Source organism: Orbicella franksi, chromosome 12, assembly GCF_964199315.1.
Source record: "Orbicella franksi chromosome 12, jaOrbFran1.1, whole genome shotgun sequence".
Classification (NCBI taxonomy): domain Eukaryota; kingdom Metazoa; phylum Cnidaria; class Anthozoa; order Scleractinia; family Merulinidae; genus Orbicella; species Orbicella franksi.
In genome coordinates this window covers 26,418,604-26,437,417 of record NC_138156.1, presented here as the reverse complement: position 1 = coordinate 26,437,417, position 18,814 = coordinate 26,418,604, and the positions used below count along the sequence as shown (strand labels likewise).

Sequence of the window (18,814 nt, the reverse complement as noted above, 5' to 3'; positions counted from 1 at the left end):
GTACAAGCTTGCTTACTGCCAACGAGTTTAATTGAAATATTTCAACAAAGATGCCACGTCTATGAGAGAGGTGAAAGAAAAAGTTTTTTGTTCGCCACATCAACACAATACAAATTGTCTATGTACGCAGTGTATCAATTTTTATTTTCGTTGTTCATTACTAATTCTGGTGACTGTTTTAGTTCCTGCTCCACAAAATATTTAATATTAATTTACAATTAATATTATAATTCCTGATCATAAAAAAAATTAATTTATCTTAATTATGTAGATATTACAGGTCAAAAACACATTACTCATAGTCTATGACGATGAACATTTGTATTATTTACAATATAATTTTTAGTGTTTTCACTGTAACTGTTGCATTTCTTTTCTTGAATTTATAACATGAATGATCTATACAAAAACTGGATCATTCCAAACAATGTAAAAATGTTGAAACATTGCATTTTTAAATGCCAGATGTCTTTGCTGAACAGCAAAACAAAGCAATTGGTACAATGTCACAATTTGACCACAAACAGAATTCATTTTGCTTTTACCGTTTTTTAACTTTTGAAATTGGATTGTGTTTTTAACGAGAACTACTCAGTCAACATGACAAAAACAAAGAAATTCTGGTAGTTGAAGTCAAGTGACATTAGAATACAAATTGCCTATTGGCAAAACCTTCTCTGGGGCAGATCTAAAGGGGGTTCAGGGGATTGGTCAAACCCCTTAAATTAAAGAAAAAATGAGACATCATAGCATGCTGACTTAGCCTCAGAATGCCGGAAATCCCATTTCCAAGAACCTCAATTTTAAAAATTTTCTGGGGGAAGAAGCCCCAGGAATCCCCTACAAAGGAACACCTTCAGAAGTCTGCATCTCAAACCCCATTCTCTAAATCCTGTATCTGCCCCAGCTTCTAATGCATTGTTTACTAATCTACATGTGTTTTAAAATCTTGGTACAATTCCATTGCGCTGGGTCTTGATTTCAAATATACCAGAAATCATTCAAGACAGAGGCATGATATGCAAGCAGTCAGAAAACACATTTTCATGGTTATGGTAAGAGAGTATGTTATGTGCATTATGATGTTGGAATATTCCTGAATACACCTCTATGACTTGAGACCATCATGTTTCCAAAATTCTTTACATTTCACCCATATTGAGGCACTGTAAAGTTCATGAAGATATCTGAACACACTACTGTGTTCTGAAAGATATACGCTTTCATCTGTTTGAGCCCAAGACCTCGCCAGGGTCCTAGGTTGTCCTCTTTCCAGACTTGGAGTTGGAATGTTCTCATACATTGTGCGTGCATTGTTTCTTCTTCGTTCAGATTTTGGTCTCATATTCCGTGGCAATGCTTCACGCTTTACTCTCGTAATCAAGTCAAAGTCATCCTTACTTCTGGATGGTGCATTTCCACTCAATCTGCTAAACAAGTCTTCATTATGCATGTCTTCTAACCGTTCAAGATCAGAATAGCTCAGGGGCATAAGATCTGGGGAGTGTTTAGGGAACAAATAGAAACCTTCGTCTAATGAGAACTCATTTTGAATCGGAATCTCATCATCATCATCATCATCATCATCAAGGTTTATCAGATTACCGATTGCTGCGTCTGTTCTACTTAGACTGACATCACCACTGCTAACAACTACTCCATCTTGCCTCTTGGGAAATTCTAGATTATCAAGTGTATCATTTTTACCGACTCTGCGATCTTCTGTAGCAGTTGCAACAGGCATGTGGAAAATAGGCTCAGCATTCGATCTGTCCTCTTCAGTATCAACAGTGTTAAAGTTTGAAGCACCGGAAACGTTCGATGTTAAATTTGAACTATTGTTGCTCGAGCTTGAAGTAACAAGGTCGTTCTCCTCCGATGTAAGCTTTTCTAATGTACTTTCAAAAGACTCCACCATCATTCTCAAGTATTCATAACTCGAATGGGTGATCGCCCTCATCCAAGATTCCATTTCTTTCGAAGTGTCAGCACCGAGGATGTAAGTTCTCGAACCATCTCCGCCAAATGTGATCTGGAAGGCGTACGGTTCCCCGCTTTCCGCTAACTCAACGTGGCAATTGTCCAACACAATGACTCCAATGGGTTCCTTGTCCGATCGTTTCTCGAAGTAATACAAAAGATTGCCCTTCAAAATAAACCACCGTCGCTGATAGCCTCGGTTGAGTTCGCCTTTCTTGTTCAGGAAACCCTCTTTGTCGGTTGGGGCGGAGGAAGTAGAAAATTCAGCAACGCACCTCTCGTTCAGTCTCATGACAATTAACTTGATTTTTACCCAGCTCGTACAGATATTGTATCGTATACGCTATCCCTTAGGAAATAGACAAGGTAAGCTTTCAATATTCAAACAAAACCCTTCAAAAGTTCATAGGTGTTCGTGGTCGAATCTGGAACCCAGTCAAGACCAGGCGCCATATTGTTGATGATCACGTGACCTTACGGACAAAAGAGTAAAACTGGGCTCGATTTATTTTGCCATAACCACAGAAATTCTCGCGCGCTCATTGGCTAATTTTCATTGTCAATAAGCGGACGGACACACGAATTTATAATTTATGCGATGCGTCAACGAGCGAGAGCGAACAAATTGACAATTTGTTATCGTAAAAAAAATTGACGTTAGTTTTTAATGCGTCTGACAAACAATAGACTGCAAGGCTGACACTACGTGAAAGACGTTTTGAGACACCAACATTGAGAGCCGATAGCAGCAGTGGACAGCTGTTTCGTCCTTATTCAGGGGCACCCAACGGATCGTTTCGGTAAATTATCTGTTCGGAAGGCCTTTAATCCCCTCTGATTTTCTTGAGAGAATTGGCACCTCGAACTTTCGTGATATGAGAAATTTAATGTCTGTTGTTTTCGGACTGTTGAAAATGTCGTTTTGAGTACCGAAAAAAGGTCAGCTATCATTTTCGGAAAGGCGATAAGACCTAAGGTTTTCGGGAAATGGACAAAAAAGCCCTAATAAATTCGAGAATACTCAAGTTCCCCTAGAATATCCGAACAGATAAAAATTTTTTAGTGCAACCTAAAATTAACCTACAGAGCTTTAAAAGTACTCCAGATAGCCTAAAACAGCATCTAACAGCATTAGAGAGAAAACGGTCGTTGGGTGCCCCTGCTTATTGCGACTCATCAGCACTGTGTGGCGAAGATATGTAAAACAAGGCATGGCGTTACATAGCTTCGCTACACAGTGCTGATGAGTCCCAATAAGGACGAAACAGATGTCCACTGTTGCGATCCAGCTTTATCGGCCCTCCGATGTTGGTGTCTCGAAACGTCTCTCGCGGAGTATCAGCCTTGCAGTCTATTGTTTGTCATCATATTTTTTTGGCTGAGATTTCTTGTAGATCCTGCGTTAGCAGCGTTTTTCGTATGCGGTCTAGACTGCGAGCGGTCTCTTTTTTTATCGAAAATCCGTAGGGAAGAACGAAAAACAAGTAAGCTTACGAGCGTGACTGTGAGCGTGACGTGCGAGCGGCGATTCCGCCTGTCACGCTCACAGTCACGCTCGCACACTTAGTTGTTTGGCGTTCTTCCCCAAGGCTTTTGAGGAAAAGAGAGACTGCTCGCAGTCTATATGCGGTCCCTTGCAGTTTCTGGTTTCACATTTAATGCGTCTGTCCTGTTATTGACAATGAATTTCGTCATAACATTGTCAAGGTAGTCTGCGGATCCACTCGGAATGGATCTACAGCTCCTTTCACGATGTTATGACAAAATTCATGACCAATAACAGGACAGACGCATAAAAATCTGACGTCAATTTGTTTTTTAAACAAATATACGACACGTTCTCGTCCCCAGAGGCCGCGCTCCTTTTGGTCAGCACCGAGAGTTCACTAAGGATGAAGAGTAAAGCTGGGTTCTAATCTCGTGACAAGTCCGAGGTAGGAGAGGCTATCAAGGCCGCGTGTCTGTCAGCTGAATATACAGCAATGGAGTTTATGCAACTTCTTCTCTTTTTGCTCCCGGTTTGGGCCTGCCTTATTGAAGTGGATGGAAAAGAGAGCTTCGCTTCCGTTGTGTTTGATTCTGATGGCCAACTGGTGATAAACGCGGGATATGACTCGTCCCAGCCGATGGTGGCTTGGGGTAAATTTCGTGACGAAATCAATTCCACTGGGTAAGACGAATTTATCTTATTAGTTATAAATTCCATGTTGTTTACTTGATGTATTTCGACGGTAACTATACCTGTCAATGTATTAAAAGTGCAGAGTTGCATAATTGTCAAAGTTTTGCCAGGATGAGATGTAGAAAGGGAGGTAACTCCGTAAAAACTAAAATCTTAAGTTAAGATTTTTCGTCTTACCTCAGCACGAGAACAAAAGCGGACGTAAGTTGTCAGCTATTGCTCTGGTGCTGAGGCAAGGCGAAAAATCTTAAATTAAGATTACGGAGTATCCCGTACAAAGAGTTTTTTTTCCGCATTCAAAATGCGGGAAAAACTGGCCGCGCATAAATTGCTACCCAGGCTAAAAAAAACAAATGAAAAAGTCAACAAGTGATTGATAGAGGCAACAAAACAGATCTGCATGATTTCATCGTCATGAGATGTTCTCCTCGTCATGTGAGGAAGTAGTCATGTGTCAGAACACAAAAGCTATCAGATGAGACAAAGTGGTTCAAACCATTATATTTTTGGACAGGGGAGGGGGAGATGGGGCTGGACAATCCGAAATAAACAATTCCTGCACAGTACAAACTGTTCTAGAAAAAAATCCTGCAAGGGGGGGGGACAAGATACCTCAGCACCAGAACAAAAGCCGATGTAAGTTGTCAGCTATTGCTCTGGTGCTGAGGCAAGGCGAAAAATCTTAAATTAAGATTACAGAGTATCCCGTACAAAGAGTTTTTATTCCACATTCAGAATGCGGAAAAAAACTGGCCACACACAAATTGCTACCCAGGCTAAAAAAAACAAATGAAAAAGTCAACAAGTGATTGATAGAGGCAACAAAACAGATCTGCATGATTTCATCATCATGAGATGTTCTCCTCGTCATGTGAGGAAGTAGTCATGTGTCAGAACACAAAAGCTATCAGATGAGACAAAGTGGTTCAAACCATTATATTTTTTGGACAGGGGAGGGGGAGATGGGGCTGGACAATCCAAAATAAACAATTCCTGCACAGTACAAACTGCTATAGAAAAAAATCCTGCAAGGGGGGGACAAGATACCTCAGCACCAGAACAAAAGCCGATGTAAGTTGTCAGCTATTGTTCTGGTGCTGAGGCAAGGCGAAAAATCTTAAATTAAGATTACAGAGTATCCTGTACAAAGAGTTTTTATTCCACATTCAGAATGCGGAAAAAAAACTGGCCGCATACAAATTGCTACCCAGGCTAAAAAAAACAAATGAAAAAGTCAACAAGTGATTGATAGAGGCAACAAAACAGATCTGCATGATTTCATCGTCATGAGATGTTCTCCTCGTCATGTGAGGAAGTAGTCATGTGTCAGAAAACAAAAGCTATCAGATGAGACAAAGTGGTTCAAACCATTATATTTTTTGGACAGGGGATGGGGAGATGGGACTGGACAATCCGAAATAAACAATTCCTGCGCAGTACAAACTGCTCTAGAAAAAAATCCTGCAAGGGGGGGACAATATACCTCAGCACCAGAACAAAAGCCGATGTAAGTTGTCAGCTATTGTTCTGGTGCTGAGGCAAGGCGAAAAATCTTAAATTAAGATTACAGAGTATCCTGTACAAAGAGTTTTTATTCCACATTCAGAATGCGGAAAAAAAACTGGCCGCGCACAAATTGCTACCCAGGCTAAAAAAAACAAATGAAAAAGTCAACAAGTGATTGATAGAGGCAACAAAACAGATCTGCATGATTTCATCGTCATGAGATGTTCTCCTCGTCATGTGAGGAAGTAGTCATGTGTCAGAAAACAAAAGCTATCAGATGAGACAAAGTGGTTCAAACCATTATATTTTTTGGACGGGGATGGGGAGATGGGACTGGACAATCCGAAATAAACAATTCCTGCACAGCAAAAACTGCTTCAAAACAAAATGCTGCAAGGAGGGGCAGGATACCTCAGCACCAGAACAGAAGCCAACGTAAGTTGTCAGCCATTGTTCTGGTGCTGAGGAAATAAACAATTCCTGCACAGCAAAAACTAATCAAAAAAAAAATTCCTGGAAGGGGCAGCATTGGGAAAAAAATCAAGCAAGTGCTTTCTACTTACATTATTTTGATTTTTGATGTTATTGCACATTAGCTATTGCCCTCCAAGAAAAATCATGCACAACCTAAAGGTGAGAAAAAAATTCAATGCCCTAGAACATTGCTCAACCACCCCCCCCCCCTCCCTTAAAGAAAGACAATGATCCTTCCCTTACTACTTTCAGTGACTTATATTATTGAGTTAAATTAATGTTCATTTTCTTTGTTTTCTTTTACAAAAGATGGTCTTTCCTGGAGGTACATTCAAATGCTTCATTACCAGATAAGACACAAGCAATGGCAGCAGGGATGGCAGAGGGAGTGCTCACTGCAAAACTCATGTACAAAAGCTATCAAAATACCCTGGCTGGCTACTGCAATGCTGACCCTGACTTCTGCATAAAACTGGGTAAATTCCTTGGTGAAAATCTAAAGTGGATGATGGAGCAAATCACTAGCAACCCTAAAGATGAATATTGGTACCAGGTGAGCGCTTTAGATTTATGAGTTAACTTACCACTCAACCAACTTACGGGAGGCACAGTTGCCTCATGGTTAGTGCACTTGTCTCTGGATCAAGCAGTTCGGGTTCGAACCCTGCTCTGCATTGTGTACTTGGGCAAGACACTTTATTCTCACACTTCCTCTCTCCACCCAGGTGTTGAAATGGGTACTAGCAAACTTAATGCTGGGGATAACCTTATGATGGGCTAGCATTCCATCCAGGGAGGAGTAGAAATACTCCTAGTAACTTGCTTCGTGTTACAGAAATGGCAATAAGCTCTGACCTGATGGGCCACTTGGCTCATATGCAGACTTAACCTTACTTCTCAACCACTTCATTAAAATGTAAGGTCCTTTAAAAGGGGGTGCGTCTGTGGGGCGGGAACCTGGGAGAATAAGGGGCAGGAGACAGGAGAGGAAAGGGCGGAAAGTTGGAGAGGAAAACGCGGGAAGCAGGAGTTCTAAGAAGGCAGGAATCATTTCTTAAGCGTTAAAATACTTTCAAAAACAAGAACCCAAAATGTTATTTGACTTACATTTAGCCTATTTTGAGACTTCTGGGCCTACAGAAAAACGAAAATTCGTCCTTGGGCTAAATAACTGAGGCTTACTGACATGAAATGTTATTGCTTAAGGTTTTAAAAGACGTGAGTAAGAGGAGCAAGGCTGAAAACAAAGGAAAAACGCAAAAGGAAATGCCTATAAATAAAGGAGTGCACAGCTAAATGACAAGGATGTGTTTTGAGTCTCTTTATCCATAAGGGACTGGAGCAAGATGGGCGGGAGTTGGAAGAAAAAGGTACGGGAAGTGGGAGAGCAGGGTACGGGAAGCAGGAGGTTCTGACCCCCCTGTCCCCTCCCCCACCTAAAAGTTCAAGATTAATTAACATGTTGGGGTATATGACTGTCTATGAATACCAGGTACTCACAATTGATATTACCTATTCATTAATTGTTGGTATATTATTTATAAATTAATGATTAAGTCATGGCTGCAACAAATTGTTAATAAAGGAAGTATCTGTTATTGTATATGACTACTAGATCCCACTGGTATAAAAATGAGTTAAGAACTGAATGGGTACTAATCTGTGTTGTACATGAAAGCATTTCTTAATTATTAAATCAGTAATATATCATAATAACAGATAAACCTGATCCTTGAGCAGTTTGAAGGAATTAAACAAGGTTATCTCCACGATACATCTATTCCTCCTATTGATGATTTTGGATTCCTGTGAGTATGCTATAACATTTAAAATCATTTATTTTTGCTACTTAATTGTTTTCAAAACAGTGATCACTTTCATTTTGTTTACTGCTTATCAGAAATCATGCATAGTTATGAAGCTAAGAAATGACCAGAAAAAATTTATAATTTGAGAAACCTTACAGGTGGCATTATAATATGTAGTGCCCTGTCTGCTGAACTTGCAACTGTGAGTGTGTGTTGAATGTCTAGGGCTAAAGACCGTCTGTTCCTTAGTAATTTAGTTTTCTTTGGTTGAATTTTGTTGGTTGGAATTGTTAAGTCTGATGCAAGCTGACTGTGACTTGGAAGATCTGGAGCAGGTTTTAGGAAAGAAGGAAGTCCGCCGTGTGTTTGGCTCAGGTTCCTGTTCTGCACTGATTAAAGTTTTGCCAGGCAACAAAGACCTGTACATTTCTCATGTCACTTGGACATCTTATGCAGAGTTGCTGAGAGTTTTTAAACTGTATGATATTGGAGTGACTGTGAGAGGAAGTGTAGGTGAGTGCTGTTCGACAAAAAAATATATTTCAGGGTGCAACAATACAATGTACACATAAGTCACATTCAATATTTAGATTATGGTAATTTACATATTTATGATTACTCACTGTCTTAATAAATTTTCATGAGAGCTAGTATCATATGTTGCAGGTTGGATGAAAAAAATAAAGGTTAAATTACAGTGGAATCCCGATTTTTGTAACCTCCAAGGGAAACAAAAATTGGTTTGAAAAATTGGGTAGTTTTTGAAGTCAAGGGTTAAATTACATTGTTCAACTGAGAGAAGGGAAAGTACTTTTGGTTCCAAATATCTGGGGGTTAACTGGAGGTTCAAAACATTAGGATTCCACTTAATTCTAAGAGCCACTAGGTGGTTTATCAGAGCAGCGGTTTCTGTAGTGTGATGTGACTACAGAGGTTTCCCTTTGGAAGCATTTTGTGATTTGTTGCTACCCAACATTCTATTTCCTGGGTGAAGAGAGGCACTGTGAGAAGAATGTCTTATTGTTTCCAGTTCTAACGACGCTAACAAACCTTGAGCCCAACCCAGCAGAGCATTTACATCAATCCTAGATGGCAACTTTATATATTAATGTTATATTTTTAGCCCAGTTAAAAATTATTAATTTAAGAGCTAGACGTTCTATTGTGTAATTTGGGTTACCTATGTACTTTTTGACGGATATTGGATATATGGCATGGTACATGACGGTGTATATCAGTTGATATTGAGACCAGTTCATGGATTTTGATTTTACGAGTTATTTTCTTCCCTTCCTTTCCACCCTAAACTGGGTGAAGTTTTGTTTCTGCAGGTTTTAATTAGTTTTTGCTTTCAAGTTTCCCAGTACTGGAAATAAACTAATTCCTTTCCCAAAGAAATGTTGTGGTGGTAGTGTCTTGTGTTTTAGTTAATTTTGCCGGTGAATTGTCAGAAAATATTATTTATTACTACTACCTCAAATTCTGCAGTAGTGACATAAAAATCTTTGATGACCAGTTTATTTTAATTAATATATTTTTCAGATGAAATTATTCCTGGAAGAAAGCAGAGTTTCTCTTCTTACCCTGGCACTATGGCAAGTTTGGATGACTTTTACATGTTAAGCAGTGGAATGGTCAGTATACATGAAACATTTTGGCGCAAATATTTTTAATTAATATACTAATTGATCATTGAACAAACTCTCGCAATGTCTGTATAACAGTGCAGTTACAAAATCTTTGTTACTATTCTGTCATTCACTCTTCACAGATCCTGTGCACAACATGCAAATTTAATATAACATTCAAGAAGATTTTTCTGACAAATCCCAACAATGTCACATTTTAGTTTAATTGGCTTTCAAAATGCATGCAGTCTTTCACAGTTTGATTAGTTTAATTTAGAAAATAACTATTCTGCTCAATCATTTGAAATATTACTTATGGCCTTGTAGATAAAAGTACTATGTAACTTTCTGCATTATTTTTTTGACTATACAATAAATTTATTTATTTATGTATTTCCTCTATTACTGATATATTAGATTTTGGCATACAGTTAGGTTCTTTTGTTGATTTAGTTGCTTTGGAAACGATGCACATGCACTTTTCAGTCGTCATAGTTTGAAGGTGTAAAATAACCCTGAGTAGAGGAAGATTTAGATCTTAAAAATAAGGTTGATAATGAATCTCTTACTACGGTATGAGCCCCAAAGGATATTGTTTTTCACCTGTTTTGGTCAGAAACAGGGTATCGATTTTGGTCATTTTGGTCTAAAATAGGGTATGGCTTTTGCACAAGTTCTTGTCTTGAATTCAATTTAGAAGAAGCTTCTTTTTCCTCATTATCAATAAGACCAGCAACAAAAGCCCTTCACGATGCCTTTAACATCGGTCTGAACTAGGTAACTAATTATGAGACAGGTCTGAAACAGGGTCTTAAATAGGGTGTCAAATTTTTGGTCACATCACAGATGGAGTGGGGAAAATCGCAGATTTTGGTCTTAAATAGGATAAGGGTTTTGGGAAGCAGGCCACACAACCCTACCCGATTTTTGTCGGAGTACCCCCTAGGAGAATTAATACTCCTTTTTATCGCAGGTGTCTCAAGAAACCACCATTGATAACAGTAACCCTGACCTGTGGAAGTATGTAGTGGAGAGAGGAATCGTCTTAGAGTGGATACGCTCTATTGTAGCTAATCGATTGGCACGCACCACAGTAGAATGGGCTTATTACTTTTCACAGCACAACAGTGGAACGTAAGTCTTGTGTTTCAAGTATTCAGTTGTTTCATGTACAACTTTCCATGTTTTTGAGACGTTTGCTTTCTGCATTCAACTCAGAACACCTTGAAGCGGATAGACATTTAACTGTCGGCATGTGTGTCCAGACAATGCTAATAGCTATAGTACAAAATACTAATAATTCCTATCTTTTTATTTCTTTTTGTATTTGGATGTGTCCCACAGCTACAATAACGAGGTTAGTAAGACGTCTGTGTTGTGTTTGATTTATCCATAATGTGCAGAGTAGCAAGTAAATTTCTAGGGCAGTTCTAGGGGGTGTAGGAAATTCAGTCAAACCCCCTAGATTAAAGAAATGAGACATTGTAACACGCAGACTTAGCTTCAGAATGCCGGAAACCCCAATTCCGAGGACCTCAGTTTTAACAATTTTCCAGCTTAACCTTCCTCTTCATGTGATGACCTTGACTATCCTTAGCTAATCTGAATGGGTTTGTTTATTATTATTTTCTTAGTGGATGGTCCTTGATTACAAGCAGTTCACTCCAGGCGAGCCTATCTACCCAGGGACCCTTTTGATCCTGGAGCAGATGCCTGGCATCATAGAAGTAGCAGATATGTCTGTTTACCTGCAGGAGAACACTTACTGGGCAAGCTACAACTTACCGTGAGTGGAAATAAATTAATAAAAGGAATTTGTAGGGCTAACCTCCAGTACAAGTCCCCCCCGGCCGTATTTCATGTTTCCTCAACGGGTCGCACCTATCTATTTTTGCCCTTGGGAGAAGAGAGGCACTGTGCGTGAGAGCAAAGCGTCTTGCTCACGCGTAAAAGTGTTCCCAACATGATCAACGCAATCATCATTCAAGCCAGGACTGATTGACCTTGAGTCCAGCGCCCCAACCATTTGGTCATCGTATTTCCGTTGGCGGGCTGCGCCTCTTAAAGATATAACAAGTGTTAATATAAATCTACTAGCGTTCCATCACAAATGCCGTTCTCTTATTGGCTACGCTATACACTATCTAATTCTTTTTAGTGTAAATCTACTAGCGTTCTATGACGAATGCCGTTCTCTGATTGGCTACGCTACTCACTATCTCTTCTGTTGTAGATGGTGAGTAGCGTAGCAGTGTCCGCTGGGAGCCGCCTCTTGGCGTTTTCGAATTGTCTATGAAGAGAATTTAGTTAAAGTTTTGAACGACCAGTAGATTTATACTAAAACAATTAGATTATTCAGTTTTCGCTCTCGATTTCTATGCGTGATTATTGACTCGGGCTATGCCCTCGTCAACTATCACGCGATAGAAATCTCGAGCTCATAATCTAATTGTTTATTATTATCAATATACGCGGCCAAATTGAAAACCGCCCTCTTGAAAACACGCGCTTTGCGGGCCGCAAATGACTCCTAGCGGGCCGTTAATGTATTAACGGCCCTGCAGCTGATTGGTTCTCGGTTCATCATCCGATGAATATTAACCAATCAGGTTACGTTTATTGACGCGGGAAAACCATTCAGGTGCGAACAGCTTGCGTAGTGAACGTTTGCCGTTTGGAAATTTCATTTTAAAATGGAAGAACTCCCAAATTTCAGCTTTTTTCTAGTCAAAACTCGGACTTAGACAACGAGCAACTGGATGAGATTGAGCAAAAAGCTCAAGCGAAAAACACCAAGAGAGCAACTGAGTGGGGAGTAAAAAAGTTCGAGAAATGGTGTGAGAAAAGAAAAATTACAGTGGATCTCAAAACAGTAAGTGCAACGGACTTGAGTGAAATTCTGCGAAAGTTCTTCGCTGAAGTGAAAACAGAGAAAGGCCAAGCATTAACTCCAAGTGCATTGACTGGAATTAGAGCGGCCATTCATCGCCATCTAACCTGTGCTCCACTCAGCCGAAACATAACATTTTGCAAGACAGCGAATTTATGTCTGCCAACAAAATGTTTGAAGCGAAGGCCAAGCTATTTACGAAAGAAAACAATGCGAAACCAAAACACAAATCGTCCATTCAGTCAGGAGACATGCAGAAATTGAATCGATACTTCATGGAAGGGCAGAACACGGACGGCGTTTGGAAAGATGCGGAGAAGTTAGTTGAGTTTATTTAGTTTTCGTTGTAATTTCATTTTGTTCGCCGCGGAATGGCGGGAGCTTAGAGGACAGTCATTTGATTTTTGCTAATCATTGTCATTAATCTTTTTAAAACTAGATCATATTTGACTTTTATTGTAAACAGAAAGGATTTTTATTCGGCTCTTGTTTAGCTGATCGTATTGTGGCAACAACTTTTCATATCATAGTTTCATGCTACATCTCTGTTAAACATTTTTTTCTTATTAAATGAATTTGTACGATTTGGCCTTGTGTATTGATAATAATGATAATCGCATGACTTTTGTCGGTCATATAGTTTATTTGTGTCCCTCGTAGCATCATTTGCGCCCTTGCGCTTCGCGCTCGGGCGCAAATGATGCTACTCGGGCCACAAATAAACTATATGCCCTCCAAAAGTCATGTGATTGTCCTATTAGATAGGGCGTAGCCTAGCCGAGTGTGTGGTTCACAAAATCGTCAGCTATCACGCGATAGAAATTTGAAGCTCAGAATCTGATTGTTTATTATATTTACTGAATCATACATCCTTTTCTCCAGGTATTTTCCATTCATTTTCAACATAAGCGGTGCCAGGGCAAGGTACGAGAAGTTTGGCTCGTGGTTCAGTTATGAAGGTGCGCCTCGAGCACAGATGTTCAAGCGAGACCATGGCAAGGTCATTGACATGGAAAGCATGATGAGACTGATGAGGTACAAGGCTGTTTAACTCGCGGCCTGGTTTATTGCTTGTGAAACTTAATTCATGATTATGAGAAAATGCGAAAGATTATTCATCGCGGTTCACGTTCTCCAAACACGCAGAGCTTCGTCATTTCACGTTGTTGTTTCGTAGAGGACGGCTAAGAGGTGTACAAAAATTTATAACGCACGTGCATAACCATTGTTTTGCTCATAACACCTTTTGTTTGGTGACGTTCTCGTTGGCTTTGTCGTTATGACTGCGCGACGCAAGCTTATGTACGTATTCCTCAGGCTAATCAATATTAAACTTGGTTGGGTTGCGAAATTCTAGGTAAAAAAATATCCAGGTTCTTTTGATTTGAATGTCTTAAGTGTGTCAATCAACCCCCATCTCCGGTTCCTCACTTTTGTACAATGGACTGTGAAACGTTGGTTCGCATGGATTTAGATTTTACTTCCAAAAACATGTAATACTATTGCTTGAAGCTATTGAAGCTTATGCTGGCCAAGAAACTATGAGTGTTAGATTTGGGGCTCAAGTGTCAGTATGAAATCGATTGCAGTTCAAGTTTTTTTCCCACTCAATTTAGTTGTAGTGGCTGAAGTATGGTGAACTAAAAGTCCTAGTGACATTTTCGACTAAAAGACGTTTGGTGTTAGCATCGCAATTGCTTCTAACACCGATAGTGTACTTCCCTCAGACTCACGCCGGAGATTTGTGATTTTCCAGGTACAATGATTATCAACATGACCCATTGTCACGTTGTAACTGCACCCCACCCTACAGTGGAGAGAATGCTATCTCGGCTCGGTCGGACTTGAACCCAGCGGATGGGAAGTATCCGTTTGGAGCACTGGGGCACAGAGAAGAGGGTGGAATTGACGCCAAGGTGAGGCTTTATAATCTGCAAGAATACAACTCCAGGGTATCAATGTCGCCCAACGGCTAAAATCGACAAGGACGGAAAGCCTGAGCAACAAAACACCAATGCGAGTTTCAAAGACGCTATAGGCCCTTTGCAGCTAGGCCATCACGTGACCTACTTTTCATAAATTTATGGGCTACTGTATAACTTAAAGAATGCCAGAAATGGAAAAGGCATGCCGAAAATATCTAAATGGCCCAGTTTGAGGCCCCTGGTATTAAAGAATGAGATTTTATGACGGTGTGAAGTTTTATAAAATTAAGACTTGTGTGAAAAATGTTGTAATGTTGGAGAGTAAGACTTTACTCTCGGGCAACATTTTCTATGGATATCCTCTAAATTTTCCAAAAATTCAAACTGTCGTATAAACTTACTCTTTAATTCCAGTGGTCTCAAACTTGGCCATTTTGATATTTTCAGGCATTCTTTAAGTTATAGCCCATAATATAAAAAAAGTTTGTTAAAAAAAATTGTCAAAGACTGCAAAAGGCCTATTGGGTTTTAAAGAAGATAAATTGTTGAGTTGGATAAGGGGATGGGTAAACTTGTAGAAAAAAAGAACTTTTTAAAGCGTTAGCTATAAAAAGGATCAGGTTGGGGAAATAGTCGCATATTACATTCTTCATACAGTCTATTGGTTATCAAATGTTCTCGAATATTTTCCACAATACTATCCTGTTTTACTGAATGTAGTTTCTGCTAGGGGTTTTATAAACTAAACTAGTTGTGAACGAGTCTGTTTACCTTTTTCTCCTTTGCATTTCCTTAAAGATAACCAATTCAGAGTTGATCAAGGAATTACAGTGTATGGCGGTCAGCGGGCCAACACATGACCAGCAGCCGGTATTTAAGTGGAGCACATCAGGTTGGAAAAGGCCCATGGGACATCCTGACGCCTGGGACTTTGAACCAGTCAAAGTCACGTGGGAGTGAGGCTATGCCACTCGCTCTGTAAACCTTTCTTTTATTCTCATTACTAAGAGTTGCCGTTTATTAAAAAAATAATAATTCGTAACGAAAGAAAGAAAAAAAAAGTTCGAAACGTCGTGTCATTTAATTTTTGTAGTTTCAGAAAAAGTAGAGATAAATTAAAATGCAAATAAATTATATCTTTGACCTACTCTAAAATATTTTTTGTGAGGTATATTATTGCAGGAAATAATCAGCCTATGTAATGTAAGGCTACATGTTTTAATATCACCTTTGAAGGACGCGACGTTAACAAACAGAGTGTCAGAAAGAGGAGCCAACTAGATGTTCCCAGATGTTGTAAATTTTATGTAACAAGTGTCTTCAGGAGCGCTCAATTCTGCGACATGCGTAACGTGCTTTTAGACCGGCTAATGAAGACCTCCGCCCCTTCTGGCACGTTCAGTAGTGATGCACGTGTTACTGTAAGCTTTTACAAGCAAAAGCGCACACGACCCAAGGCTCCGGGAAATAAAATAACAAGTACGAGAGACCGTGTTTCCTTGCATATCCAAACACGCAGGACTGAGCTGATAACACGATGCGCAATCTGGAAAATTCAGCAAAACCAAGAGTTAATAACGATAGCATCACAAAACGCATTTTGACTGAGTTCTTCATCGGCAAGGATTTAAAAATCCTTGGTTCTTACACACTTCAGCCGGGAAGCACGTATTTTCTTTTGTCATCTTAACAAATTCTTCCAGTTAAACAGTCAAATACAAAAGTATCTTTCTGTTACCCGTAAATCTAAGTCTTCCATGCACAACAGCCAAGTTGTCCAACACTAGCAAATCACCGTTTTGCCACTTGAAACCAACTGCGCATGCCCAAGCCGCTGCCCGCGAGAGTTACAGCACTTCCGGTTCGACCTCACTTCCGTCGCCGGAGTATTGCGAGGCATTTTTTTCATCCGGGATATCAGTGCCGATAAATCCTGGGTTGGCCTTTTCGTGCGTGTTATTGTGATTATACGCCTGGTTGAACCAAATTCTTTCTCCCGTTACCGGGTGACGAATGAACACTGGTTTGATGTGCCACAAGTGTAGATCCCCGCTGGGGTCCCATCTGAAGCTATAACCTTGTTGCTTCGCTCGTGTTTCTGCTTCCTGATAACGTGAGAAACAGATCTGTGAGTCACTGATGGGGAACAAGTTACTTCTTGGCACTTGATAGGTTTTGATTATTTTCATCCAATCAAAAAACGAGGGCGATGCATGACGCATCACAAGCTAGTGAGCTGAGGAACAAATGGGTCTAATAAGTAGAAATGATTGTGGTAGCCATGACTTAAGTTTGAACTGACTGCAAAGAAGCCTGAAAACTATTCAGTGGCAGTTTCAACGGCATTTGAGTCCATGGCTTCCATGCATACATGTTTTCACATGCGAAAGAAAGAACGAAACAATCCCGTTATTGAGAATTAAGTATTCTTGCGACTCTCGATCGATTAAGCCAAACTGGCTATATACGCCGGCAAAACCGAGAAACCACCCAACTTCAAAATGTACTAGCCCGGGTTGTTCGAAAGGTGGATAACGTTATCCACCGGATAAATCACTGTCCAGTGGATAGCGTGGTTTGTTTTGTTAACACTTATCCACTGGATAGCGATTTATCCGGTGGATAGCGTTATCCAGCCTTCCAACAACTGGGGCCTGGTATTTTGCTGCGAAACGGGCTGAACTTTTATTAATAACTGATACTGGAAAAAACCGCCGAAAATGTAACTGATTACCGAGATTCCCAGATGTTCGGGTAACCTTACAACTGGCACAGCACGCTGGTACAGACCTATTAGTCCTACTCTACTACACTTACTGTACCACTACTTTATCTAAATCCTCTTTACAGATATCTCGAAAACGCGAAGAAGCCGCCAGTTGGCTAACAAGCGCACATCGCTAGGCTACTCACTACTACAACAGAATAGATACTGAGTAGCGTAGCCAATCGGCGAACGGCATTCGTCATAGAACGCTTGTAGATTTATACTATTAAATACTCATTAGTAGAATTTTACCAGTATACTAATGCGAATGCTGTAATCTTATTGGCTGAGCTACTCGTATACTATCAGCCATTAGAGTGTAGTGGCCGGAGGTCGTCTACGAAATGGCGGCGTTTTTTTCGTTTAAACAAAGTTTGGATGGAACATTTTGATGCAAATGGTAAATAAATTCCTGAGAAGACTAACAGAAAAATATTAATGGGTTCTTGACTTTAAAAATCTTGAAATTTTGAAAAAATATCATGGCGCGCGCGCACAACTTCACTTCAAATGATAATTCAATCCGAGCGATCTTTCTAAGGCACAAAGTTTAATAATACGTCGAGAAGTAATTGGAAACCGTCCTTTGAAGTAAATTTCGGTTAGAATTCTACAACAACAATTAAATTATTCACTCTCGAATTCTATGAGGCCTCGAGCTCATAATCTAATTGTTAATTATCCCTAATACAGTACCTTTCTATTCTCAGTTCTGAACACGTGCTCCGAGTTCGAGTATTCACTGTGAGATTTGTCGGGCAAGTAGCGCACATATTGCAGTTTTTTTTTTTTCTTCAAACTTTCGTACAACTTCAGGATCCATTTTGGACAGGATGTCGCTGTTTTTAGCCAATGGTGTTTCGCCTCCACAACCGTCACCTGGTTCTTTCAGGCAGAAAAAGAAAACCTAATGAAGAAAACTTTGCATGAGTGAGAAGAATGTCAGGGAGGGATGGGACAGCTTGAACTGAGCCATGTGACATTACATTCATATGCCACTAGGTTCTTTCGCAGCGATATCACCATTTTTGTCGCTATATTAACCCTTCTTTCAATCAAAATAACACCAGAAACCTAGCGGTTCACTTGCAATACCTAGACGAGAAATATAACAGCCAGCGTTTTGAAGGAGGGTTGTTAAATAGGAAATTTCTGTTTTCTCCGAGACACTTCAATAAAATGAGGTGTGAGAAAAATATGTGTTTGAGCTAATCTTGGAAGGAAAAACATCATTATAAGCCATTTCATTGTGTAATTCTACTGTATAACAGTTTGCTTCATTGCTCCCAGTATAGGTCCTAGTATTTTTGTCAACTTGGGTACGAGGGGCCGTGCCTCCTTCAAAAGTTGTGGGGAGCTTTAAAACTGATAGATCTCTGGTCCCATCGCTTGATATATTAAGTTAAGTTCTGATTCAATTTTCAGAGGGATGAACCACTGCGAAAATTTGTTTTTGTTGCTTTAACTGTTTGCAACTTCAATGTACTCCGGTTTGAGGGATTTATTAAACACGATCGTAATAGCTCACCTGGCTTTATTCCTGATTTTTTCTCCGCAATATATCAGCTTGTCTTCAGTTCACAGCAGTTAAACTTAACTGTAACCCTATAAACCCCACCTTGCCCAAAATAATACTGACGTGACGATATGCGAG

General features: G+C 39.8%; 2 protein-coding genes across 2 annotated transcripts; one reads left to right on the top strand and one right to left on the bottom strand.

Annotated features, from left to right (window-relative positions):
• Nucleotides 1-1,104: 1,104 nt before the first annotated feature.
• Nucleotides 1,105-2,752, bottom strand: LOC145463149 (uncharacterized). The gene has a single exon (XM_081446869.1). The coding sequence runs from the start codon at nt 2,270-2,272 to the stop codon at nt 1,109-1,111; it is 1,164 nt and encodes a 387-aa protein (XP_081302995.1). The 5' UTR covers nt 2,273-2,752; the 3' UTR covers nt 1,105-1,108.
• Nucleotides 2,753-3,150: 398 nt separating this feature from the next.
• Nucleotides 3,151-15,540, top strand: LOC145463146 (putative aminopeptidase PLBD2). The gene is made up of 11 exons (XM_081446867.1): nt 3,151-4,150; nt 6,452-6,695; nt 7,862-7,950; nt 8,246-8,463; nt 9,493-9,584; nt 10,552-10,712; nt 10,923-10,935; nt 11,213-11,364; nt 13,351-13,503; nt 14,225-14,384; nt 15,192-15,540. The coding sequence occupies exons 1-11, from the start codon at nt 3,963-3,965 to the stop codon at nt 15,351-15,353; spliced, it is 1,632 nt and encodes a 543-aa protein (XP_081302993.1). The 5' UTR covers nt 3,151-3,962; the 3' UTR covers nt 15,354-15,540.
• Nucleotides 15,541-18,814: the final 3,274 nt, after the last annotated feature.

Coding starts and splice junctions, on each gene's coding strand:
- LOC145463149 (XM_081446869.1), bottom strand. CDS start 2,272: ATGAGACTGAACGAGAGGTGCGTTGCTGAATTTTCTACTTCCTCCGCC.
- LOC145463146 (XM_081446867.1), top strand. CDS start 3,963: ATGGAGTTTATGCAACTTCTTCTCTTTTTGCTCCCGGTTTGGGCCTGC. Junction 7,951..8,245: donor ATTGATGATTTTGGATTCCT/GTGAGTATGCTA, acceptor GGAATTGTTAAG/TCTGATGCAAGCTGACTGTG. Junction 9,585..10,551: donor ACATGTTAAGCAGTGGAATG/GTCAGTATACAT, acceptor TTTTTATCGCAG/GTGTCTCAAGAAACCACCAT.